The sequence below is a fragment of the Salvelinus fontinalis genome, chromosome 38 (genome assembly GCF_029448725.1).
Source record: "Salvelinus fontinalis isolate EN_2023a chromosome 38, ASM2944872v1, whole genome shotgun sequence".
Taxonomy (NCBI): Eukaryota; Metazoa; Chordata; class Actinopteri; order Salmoniformes; family Salmonidae; genus Salvelinus; species Salvelinus fontinalis.
In genome coordinates, this window is record NC_074702.1 from 20,088,755 (window position 1) to 20,100,453 (window position 11,699).

Genomic DNA, 11,699 nt, shown 5'->3' on the forward strand with positions numbered 1-11,699 from the left:
GCCAACTGAGATTTATTCCTGATTATTATTTGACCATGCTTGTCATTTATGAACATTTTGAAAATCTTGGCTCTCTCTAATTTTCTCCTTCTCTCTTTCTCTCGGAGGACCTGAGCCCTAGGACCATACGTCGGGACTACCGGCCGTGGTGACTCCTTGCTGCCCCCAGTCCGCCTGGCCTTGCTGCTATTCCAGTTTCAACTCTTCTGCCTGCGGTTATGGAACCCCTACCTGTCCCAGACCTGCTGTTTTCAACTCTAAATGATCGGCTATGAAAAGCCAACTGAGATTTATTCCTGATTATTATTTGACCATGCTTGTCATTTATGAACATTTTGAAAATCTTGGCTCTCTCTAATTTTCTCCTTCTCTCTTTCTTTCTCTCGGAGGACCTGGGCCCTAGGACCATGCGTCGGGACTGCCGCCCGTGGTGACTCCTTGCTGTCCCCAGTCCGCCTGGCCTTGCTGCTATTCCAGTTTCAGCTGTTCTGCCTGCGGTTATGGAACACCCACCTGTCCCAGACCTGTTGTTTTTCAACTCTTAATGATCAGCTATGAAAAGCCAACTGAAAATTATTCATGATTATTATTTGACCATGCTTGTCACTTATGAACATTTTTGAACATCTTGGCATAGTTCTGTTATAATCTCCACCCGGCACAGCCAGAAGAGGACTGGCCACCCCTCATAGCCTGGTTCCTCTCTAGGTTTCTTCCTAGGTTTTGGCCTTTCTAGGGAGTTTTTCCTAGCCACCGTGCTTCTACACCTGCATTCTAGCTGTTTGGGGTTTTAGGCTGGGTTTCTGTACAGCACTTCGAGATATTATCTGATGTACGAAGGGCTATATAAAATAAAATTGATTGATTGATTGATAAGCCAGCTGGCTGACGATACTACACTTTTTCTGAAAGACGCCAACCAAATTCCCATATCGATCAATATAATACAATCCTTTTCCAAAGCGTCTGGTCTATATCTTAACATTAATAAATGTGAACTCATGGCTGTCGAAGATTGTGTGACACCTTCATATTATGGTATTCCAGTGAAAGAAGAACTTACATATTTAGGCATAACCATTACTAAGGATCAGAAGTCTAGAGGCTTACTCAATTTTAAACCTCTTATTTTTTTTAAACAGAAGTAGCTAAATCAATTGCTACAGAGGGACTTATCTTTAAAAGGTAGAGTCCTAATAACCAAGGCTGAAGGTATCTCTAGACTAACATATGGCACTTTATCTTTATATCTTGATGGTAAAATAAGCAAGGAGATAGACCAGATGGTTTTCAACTTTCTGTGGACAAACCATACCCATTACATTAGGAAAACTGTTGTAATGAACACTTATGAGTATGGTGGGCTGAATTTTCTGAACTTTACTACCTTAAATAATACTTTCAGGATCAATTGGAACCACTTCTATGTGGAATTGTATTCCTGTCTTCTTTACTTTTGGTGGCATTAACTTCATGTTGGTTTGCAATTGTAATATTGACAAAGTTCCAGTGAAACTCTGCTTTTCATCGGCAGGTTTTCTTGTCATGGTCCTTAATTTATAAGCATATTTTTTCTCCACACAGATATTACATATGGAATAATCGGGATATATTGTATAAAATACTTCTTTGTTTTTAGAATGTTGGTTCTGAAATAATGTCCTATTGGTGAGCCAACTTGTAAATGTTTTTTTACTTAGTTATAAGGAATTCTTATCACTTTACAAGATCCCTGTAACACCTAAAGATTTTGCAGTTGTTTTAGATGCCATTCCCTCAGGTGTTGCTTTATTATTCAGGAACGCGTCAAGACCTGACCCTCAGAACCTACCTTCCATTAACCCTATTGACTCATCAGTAGGAAAGATTTGTTTCTCTTTTGGTCTATTCAACAACAGAGCGATACGAACCTTGTTTCAGCAGGATGTTGTATCTATACCTTAAGTCATGCCTTATTGGAACGGTTTATTGATAATATCTGTTGCAAAAAAGTTTGGATGTTGCCACACACATCACACACTTGTTAACAAAATTAAGGAAGTTTCCTTTAAAAGTATTCATAAATATTATCCTGCCAACCACTATATGATGAAGTTTAAGAAAAACATCAACTCAAATTGTACCTTGTAATGACCACCCAGAAACAGTTGCATCTTTTTTGGCATTGTATTCATGTAAGGAAACTGTGGCAAGACATCAGTAGATTTATAATTGAACACATTTATGAAGATTTTACACAATTGTGGAGAGATGTACTGCTTGGAATATTTACTGATAGAAATAAGTTGAAAAATGTTATGTAATTTCATTATTCTTTTGGCCAAATTTCATATTCACAAATGCAAATTCACAAACAAAACACCACATTTTCTTACCTTACAAAAATAAATGGAACTATATTTTAAGACAATTAAATACTCTACTAACAAAAAAGCTGTTAGAATTATAAGTGTATGTATGTTCCCTTCAGGTCCTTGTGTAATGTGATATTGTACCCCCTAGCCCAATTATCCTTTGTATGTTATTTATATATACTTATGTTCCCCCATGTACTTTCTGTATTGATTTGTTGAAAAAATAAGTGCTATCACTTGTGCTTTCATGACTTACCTGGAGCCCTATTGAGATGTGCCTTTTGTAATGTAAATCAGGCGTTATTAAGTGAAACGACAAGGAGACGGAAGTGCCAGCATTCTCATGGTGGACCAGTCATTGCTGCATAGTGAACATATCGTTCACTAACCTGTACAGTAGGTGGCGGCAATACACCCGATAGGATGTAGTCTGCCATAAAAATCCAAAGAAGCAGAAGCCGCTGTCAACAGGAAAATACTAATGGGAAGATGGTGGAACTGGATGTTCAGTTTGAATCAGATGGCACGTCGAGTGGAGATGAGAAGGATTGGAATACGAAAGGAAATAAGTGAAGTAAAGTGATAGTTTAAGTTGGTCAATCCAAGCCTAGTTCTGATATTTTTTGGGTGAGAGTGAGGGTTTTGAATTGATGGAGTTACCTGGGAGATTCATTTTAAGTCTGAAAATCGTGGATGCGTTGGAGAAGGTGAGCGTAACAAGAAGTGGATTTATTTTGGTTTTCTGTCTATCAGTAGAACAGACGGAGCATACTCTGCGCTTCAATAAGATATTGGATTTTAGTGTGTGGATCTTTGAAGCAGGGCGCCTATCAAGGGGAGGGGGGGGGGGGGGTCTGGGGTGGTGCAAGAAGCAAAGGATATATGTGACGAATTGGATCAAGTGGTTGGTGCTCACCATCTGACCCACGTGGTTGATAGAGTGAGCAAGCCCACTCTATCCATTATATTGTTTTTTGAAGAAGAGTTTCTCCCTTCTCATGTATATTTGTGAGATACCCTGTAAAAACCTTCATGCCCAAACCCATGCAGTGTGATAAATGCCAATTTATTTGGTCAAGTGTGTATAGATGAGAGGAGTATCGTTTGCCAGCAGAGCATACATGCTGCAATTATGGTGGTGAACATGGGCCTGAATTCCCGAAGTGCTCTGTTAGTGTGAAGGAGACAGAGGTGGCAAGAATAAGGGCTGTCCAGCATGACTCCTCTACGGAGGTGGTGAGAAGAGTGGAAGAAAGGAGTGAAGTTGAAGAAATAATGGTAGTAGGAGTGGAGACACCAGTGAATATTCATTGTCAACAGAGGGATCCTGACCTGTTGCATGTTAAGAAGGTGTAGACTCGAGCGTTTATTGCGTTGGTTATCAACTGCACAGTGTAAACGAAGAGAACATCTGAGAAAGTAGGCATTGTTGTGAGAGTGGCTCAATGTTTTTTGGGACTTGTGGATTTTAGGCATTACAAGGAATCCTGTCGACCTCACATGCCCCTGAGGCTGTGTAGGGATGTTATTTGAACTGTGACTGAAGGAGTGGGAATGTTTTTGATTTAGTTACTGAATATTGTATGATGTCGGGGTCCCCCCCCCCACAGCTTTCCCGCAATATAATACTTTTGTTTCACTACCTCTAACAGTAGGTGGCGGCAATACACAGTAGGTTGTAGTCTGCCATTAAACCTCAAAGAAGAAGAATCCACACCCACTAACAAGCCAACGCAGCCGGGTCGAACACTCCTAGCAGCAGAAGTGCACATTTTCCATATCGATTTCAAGGAAGTTTCCACAACGTCTCACATAATGAGGTAAAGTACATATATTTACACGTATGTGATTTAGATAGCTTTCAATAATAAATTACCAAACGCATTTCACCACGCTTAACCACTAGTTAAAACTTCGTTCGATGTGTTATAGCTAGCTAACGTTAGCGTCGTAAGCGTAACGTTACCTCGTGTTGTGTACAGAGTTTAGGGAACTCGCTAGCTATTGTGCTAGTGCACGCCCCGTACTTGTTTATTAATACATCACTTTGAGCGTCGTTTAATGTTACATCATACATTGCTTTGTGTTCAATACTTTGAATCAAGTTTATGAATGTTTTCATTTGCCAGAGGCGAGAGGGGTCGAGGCCGTGGTGGCCGTTTTGGGGTTCGGGGGGGAGGACCTGTACCAGGGTAAGCACCTTCTGAACACCACAATGAACATTGCAGTGTGCGCCCATAGTAATGTTTGAGGTAAATTATATTTCAACTCAAACCAACTCATGAAATGCATTGAAATTCAAATGCATTTATAAAAGTAATCTGTGAAATGGCCCTGTCCGTTTGTAGATTTCGCCCATTTGTCCCTCACATCCCCTTTGACCTCTACGTGGTGAGTATTTTTTTTCAGTTTCAAAGAAATTACATATGTTGATGTATTGAACACAAGTTGTGGTTAATATTACCATCCTTGAGCTTCCACATTTGTTCTCAAGACCCTGCTCCACAGCACTCTTTAGATGCAGAGTTTCCTTCTACTAGAGATAATTGGACTGATGGGAAGGTGTTGCTACTTACATAATACAACATGATGACTGAGATTATATTTTTTCCGTCATTGTGTTAATAAATATCCATTTCCCCATGTCTCAGTGTGAAATAGCCTTCCCTCGCCTGAAGCCTGCCCCCGATGAGACAGCCTTCAGTGAGGCCCTACTGAAGAGGAACCAGGACCTTGGCCCCACCTCTGTTGAACAGGTCTGTGACTAAACACACATGTGCACACATGACCATTTACTATTTTAAACATATTCACATGGAGCAGACTGTACAACTGGAGTAATTCAAGTGAGGTGGCCTGACCAGACACTACAGCAGCAAGTGGCTTTTTTAGTTGTGTGTCTGCAATATAAGCTGGGAATAATATCCCCTTATGTTGTTAATGGTCGCTTTCCTGACGAATTAGATGCACTGGCGCAGCATTGCGTCAACCGATGGTAGCCTGCCAAGTCAATCGACTGGGCATCAATTGCTATATCATATGATGTGGTTAGCTGATATGTTAAATACTGTAACGGAAATTTCCATGTGAAGAAAAAAGGAAGCAGTCATTGATAAAATATCTGGTTTATTACAAGTTGCAAAAGAGAGAAACCTCCAGAACAGGAGCAGAGAAAATGTCTAACAAGCCTTCTCTGTGAAGGCCCTTCTATATTAATCACACCGTACCGAATGTTCTTTAAACACAAGCCCGAGAGGCTTGTAGGAAGTCACAACATCAGGGTTGTATATTCATTACGCCTTGCAGCGGAAGCAGTCTACCTTTTAATAAGAAAATGGAACGAAATGGGGAAGGACCTACTTGAATTTGTCAAATAGAAACTCGTTTTCTGTTTGGAATCGTCGTAATGAATACACCCCTGCTGCTACAGAATCACACAGTAACCAGGTTTCCATCCAACCTTTTTATGCAAGTAAGTTACATGACGGATAAAAAATGTCTGACTTGCCTAGTTAGGTAATAAACATTTATTTATCAATCCATATCCACAGTAACTGAAATACAGGAAAATAGTTACTATAATTTCCCATTACAAATACCTAATGTTGAAAGATCTGGCGTGTCTGCAATGTTCTCGGGCAAGAACTGTTGTGGCAGGGATGTGGATTTCAACTGCTCAACAAGTTGTGTGTTATGGCAGTTTGATTTCAGACACTTGGTGGCAGCCTACTCCATAGTTTAGTGGCGCCCTATGTGTTACTTTACTCCAGCTGTGTGCTTCATAGACCAGTGTTTCTTAACCTCTCTAGGGTACGTGGGACGGTAGCGTCCCACCTCTTCAACAGCCAGTGAAACTGCAGGGCGCCAAATTCAAAACAGAATTAATTAAAAATTCCTCAAACATACATGTATTTTACACCATTTTAAAGATACACTTGTTGTAAATCCAGCCACAGTGTCCGATTTCAAAAAGGCTTTACGACGAAAGCAAACCGAACGATTATGTTAGGTGAGTGCCTATTCACAGAATAACAACCATTTTTTCCAGCCAAAGAGAGGATTCACAAAAAGCTGAAATATAGATCAAATTAATTACAAACCTTTGATCTTCATCAGATGACACTCATAGGACATCATGTTACACAATACATGTATGTTTTGTTCATATTTAGTTCATATTTATATCCAAAAATCTGAGTTTACATTGGCGCGTTACGTTCAGAAGTTCCAAAACATCTGTTGATTTTGCAGAGAGCTACGTCAATTTACAGAAATACTCATTATAAATGTTGATGAAAATACAAGTGTTTTGCATGGAATTTTAGATGCACTTTTTCTTAACCTTTCTAGGACACACGTTCCGCTAACGGAACCCCTCGACAACATTCCGCTGAAAAGGCAGCGCGGGAAATTCAAAAATATATTTTTTAAACATGTTGCTTTCGCACATTAACAACTCCAATACAGCAAATGAAAGATAAACATCTTGTTAATCTACCCATCATGTCCGATTAAAAAATAAATATAAAAAATATGCTTTACAGCGTAGCGTAAACACAATATATGATTATGTTAGATCACCGCCAAGTCCAAAAAACACACAGCCATTTTCCCAGCCAAAGATAGGAGTCACAAAAAGCAGAAATAGTGATTAATCACTAACCTTTGATCTTCATCAGATGACACTCATAGGACATGTTACACAATACATATATGTTTTGTTCGATAATGTGCATATTTATATCCAAAAATCTCAGTTTACATTGGCGCCATGTTCAGAAATGCCTCCAAAATATCCGGAGAGATTGCAGAGAGCCACATCAAATAACAGAAATACTCATCATAAACTTTGATGAAAGATACATGTTTTACATAGAATTAAAGATACACTTGTTCTTAATGCAACCGCTGTGTCAGATTTCAAAAAAACTTTACGGAAAAAGCAAACCATGCAATAATCTGTGACGGCGCTCAGATAAAAACAAAAGATCTCCGCCATGTTGGAGTCAACAGAAATACGAAATTACATTATAAATATTCCCTTACCTTTGATCTTCATCAGAATGCACTCCCAGGAATCCTAGTTCCACAATAAATTGTTTTGTTCGATAATGTCCATTATTTATGTCCAAGTAGCTACTTTTGTTAGCGCGTTTAGTACACATATCCAAACGCTCGTGCAGGTCCAGGCGAACTTCGGACGAAAACTTCAAAAAGTTATATTACAGGTCGAATAAACTTGTCAAACTAAGTATACAATCAATCTTTAGGATTTTGTTATCATAAATGTTCAATAACATTCCAACCGGAGAGTTCCTTTGTGTCTATAGAAGTAATGGAACGTAAGTCGATATCATGTGGAATGCGCATGACCAGGACCTGGCTCTCTGCCAGACCCTGACCTCAAACAGCTCCCATCCGGCTCAACATCACAGTAGAAGCTTCATTCAACGTTCTACAGACTGTTGACATCTAGTGGAAGCTGTAGGAAGTGCAAACAGATCCATATTCCACTGGGATTTCAATAGGCGATGAGTTGAATCGACCAGCCTCAGAATTCTCACTTCCTGGTTGGATTATTTCTCAGGTTTTTGCCTGCCATATGAGTTGTGTTATACTCACAGACATCATTCAAACAGTTTTAGAAACTTCAGTGTTTTCTGTCCAAATCTACTAATAATATGCATATTCTAGCTTTTATGGCTGAGTAGCAGGCCGTTTACTCTGGGCACGCTTTTCATCCGGATGTGAAAATACTGCCTCCTACCCCAAAGAAGTTAAACAATTTTTAACCAGTGTCCAGGATGACTCCAGTTAAACTAGCACGTTAGAACTGCCGTCAGACAGTAGCTTTACCTTTTCTCTCTTTCTTCTAGTCATCCATCTTGTCACTGGTCACCAAAATTACCAACGTCATTGATAACTTCATTGTTTCAGCTGGGGCTGATGAAGTGGTACGTACTACAGTGTCAGATTTGATCTCACCAGAGAAATACAGTTTGGTGAATCCACAAATGCAGGAATGAGGAAATTTCAAAACAGCTAGTTGAGTTGAATGTGACATTGTTTTCATACTTTTCTAACTCTAGGAAATTGAGGAAATGAGACAGGTAGGCTCCTACAAGAAAGGCACCATGACAACAGGACACAATGTTGCAGACCTTGCTGTCATTCTGAAGATTTTGCCTTCTGGTAAGTTTTTGCCTAAATGCATTTCTAATGTCACTATTACGTGATGATCGCTACTCAGAGGAAATGGGGTAGTGGATGGAACACGGTCAACTGACCACTAATATGACCGTTTCTCCCAGTGGAGACAGTGACTGCTCTGGGAACCAAGGTGGTGGAGACCCTACGCACACAGGACCCTTCGGAAGGTAATGCACATCACTTTTCTTTACGTTATCATCGGTCTTAGAACCTAATCAAGTATCTGGTGCAATTATGCGTGATTTTAGGTCTGGTTTTCGGAGATGATTACATTGGTAATCTACAGTATTTTTGAATATGTTTCCCCAGTACTCTCCATGCTGCCCAACGAGACGGGCTTTGAGATCAGTTCGGCCGACGCCACCGTGAAGATCCTCATTGCCACCGTGCCCCACAACATGCGCAAGCTGGAGCCTGATGTGCACAGTACGTATAGCAAGGATTAACTGTCGCACTCTTACAATGGATGGGGGGATGGAGGCAACCAGAGATTTGGAGATGGTTTAGCTGTTAACCTTTCACCTCTACTGTGTATCCTCTGATCGAAGAAGCCAGTCGCTGAAATATTGCTGTTATAGCAGACATGAGGGACTAAAACATCAATGTCATCAGGTTTAGCCAGATATATTGAGTGATTCTGTCTGTCTCCCTTCTCCACAGTCGATATGAAGCTCCTGCAGAACTCCCTGGCTGCTGTTCGCCACGCTCGCTGGTTTGAAGAAAATGCCTCCCACTCCACGTGAGCTGCCACTGCGAACACCCACCCACCTATGGCTTCATCAGTAGTTTATTTTTTTAATGGTCAATTTTGGAATGAGTAGAGAATGGAAATATTGTTGATGTTAAATATACCTATCCAAACATGTCAATTTGTGTGTGTGGTCTGGTTCTGTCCTATCAGGGTGAAAGTCCTGGTCCGTTTGCTGAAGGACCTGAGGACCCGCTTCTCAGGGTTTGAACCCCTTACCCCCTGGATGTTGGACTTATTGGTGAGCCCCATGCACAACTGTCTGCATACACTCAATTTATCGATTGATGTTGTATGTCTGTCCTGACCCTATTTAAGCAAACTGGTTGTCTTCGTTGGAAGGTTTGTTGAACCTGAAGAGGTGTAAAAAGTACTCCCATATGTTAGTGTGCTCATTAGACTTCAGTGCGGGCCTAATTTGGATTTCCTGAACCTCATGTAGTGGGCCTGTTCCTGACAAGCTTCCTTTGGAGCAGAGGTTTTGGTCTGCTCAGCAGTTGGAGACGCACTCAAGGGTCTCTAGGTGTCATTTATTACCCACGCGAACTGCACTTTACGAGGCCGAAGAAATGGCCTGCCCAGATATTTTAGCGTTGAAACGCAACAGTCAATATGTGTACTGGCACAAGATGCTGCCTGCCTATTCTGTTTTTCGTTGTGAAGATTTTCAGTTTCTCTCTCTCTCCAGGGTCACTCTGCAGTCATGAACAACCCCAGCAGACAGCCGCTAGCCCTCAATGTGGCCTTCAGGCGGAGCTTGCAGATGCTGTCATCGGGGCTTTTCTTGCCTGGTTCAGCTGGGATCGCAGACCCCTGTGAGAATGGACACTACCGTGTATTCACTGTCATGAACCTGGAGCAACAGGTACTTGCTTGCTGGCCTCGCTCCGTTACATTTTTGGTCATTTAGCAGATCTTCTTATCCAGAGTGATTTAACAGGAGCAATTAGGGTTAAGTGCCTTGCTCAAGGGCACATCGACAGATTTTTCAGGTAGTCGGCTCGGGGATTCAAACCAGCAACCTTTCGTGTACTGGCTCAGCTCTATGCTATCTGCCGGCCCGCCTCTTATCTTGTAAGAGTGTAAACCTGAACTTTCTGAATATTCCACTTTTTTAGCTGGTCTAAACTGTAGTTTGCAAGACAGTAGTCGTGGCCTAATTTATAATACTAGTGTATCAAACAATACATTTTCAGTGTGTTCTCCACATACCAAGATGCTAACATAATATTTGCTCTGTCCAGGACATGGTGTGCCTCACTGCTCAGACCCTGGTGAGGTTGCTGTCTCATGGCGGCTACATGAAGATTCTGGGTCTGGATGGAGACGCTAGCCGTAAGTCAACTCACCTTAACTTGAGGCATTTACAGCACTTTTATTAGTGATTGAACTTTCTCCCCCACACGCCTTTATCTGTTCTGTCCTCTCTGGTCAGATCTGGTGGTGGAGACATCCACGTGGGATGGAGTGACAGTGAAGCCTTCTGAGAAGGCGTATGAGAAGATGCCGGAGGTGGAATTGGAGGTGGATGATGATGATGATGATGATGATGCAGAAATGGAGAGCATGGACGCTAAAGAGGTCATGGACACTAAAGAGTGATTGTGATGAATGACAAAATGAAAAAAGTCCTTCAACTGTTTTGAATGGTCCCCTTCTGAGTAGGGATGGGTATTTCTTTTTGTACTGTCTCCTACCCGCGCCCAGTTTAATAAGGGCTTGTTTTGTTTTCAGACAAACCTGATACAAGGGACACAAGGTGTGGCTTCCAAAGTTTTTTGTTTCAGTTCATATCAAGTCTAAACAGAAATTGAACTATTTTCTCTTGGCTTATTGTATGGCAAAGATTGATTAAAAAAAGTTTTCTATGATTTCTATGGTCCACTGCCAATTTAATTTCTATGGTGCTCCAGTGTACAGTTTCTCACTGAGCTGGCTGTCAAATGGATAGATCATGTCAGTTTGGTGTCTGAAGATACTGAGCAGCCAGTGGAGACCAGATGTGTCTCTGTTTATGTTATCTGGACTATTACATACAGCGGTGGTGTTGTCAGTAATAACTGGGCTTTAATCAATGAACCCAATTACGGAGTCCCTTGACGGCAGAACTGCAAAAGGTCATACTCGTTAGAGGAGCTGTAAAGGGAGGGGGAAGCTGCTAGCGCTCAGCAATTAAAACCCAAGGCTGGCTAATTGAGGTTTTCTCTGGCTAGACAGATCTTGATCGAGCCATGGCTGATAGGATATCATCTATTATTTTGTTTGATATAAGTGCACAAAATACTATGCTATTGGCCCTTAAACTCTAGCATTTATTTTGCCCCACACAGTGAACAGAGCTTTTTCAATGTTTTAACTTTTTCTTGAATAATAAAGCTGAACAAACA

At 41.1% G+C, this 11,699-nt stretch overlaps 1 protein-coding gene across 1 annotated transcript; it reads left to right on the plus strand.

Moving 5' to 3' along the window:
* The first annotated feature begins 2,824 nt into the window (after positions 1–2,824).
* On the plus strand, positions 2,825–11,699 carry LOC129837368 (interleukin enhancer-binding factor 2 homolog). The gene is made up of 14 exons (XM_055903475.1): positions 2,825–3,061; positions 4,007–4,174; positions 4,484–4,546; positions 4,703–4,745; positions 5,006–5,110; positions 8,231–8,308; positions 8,444–8,546; positions 8,666–8,731; positions 8,874–8,990; positions 9,225–9,303; positions 9,466–9,553; positions 10,001–10,177; positions 10,557–10,647; positions 10,748–11,699. The coding sequence occupies exons 1-14, from the start codon at positions 3,048–3,050 to the stop codon at positions 10,912–10,914; spliced, it is 1,359 nt and encodes a 452-aa protein (XP_055759450.1). The 5' UTR covers positions 2,825–3,047; the 3' UTR covers positions 10,915–11,699.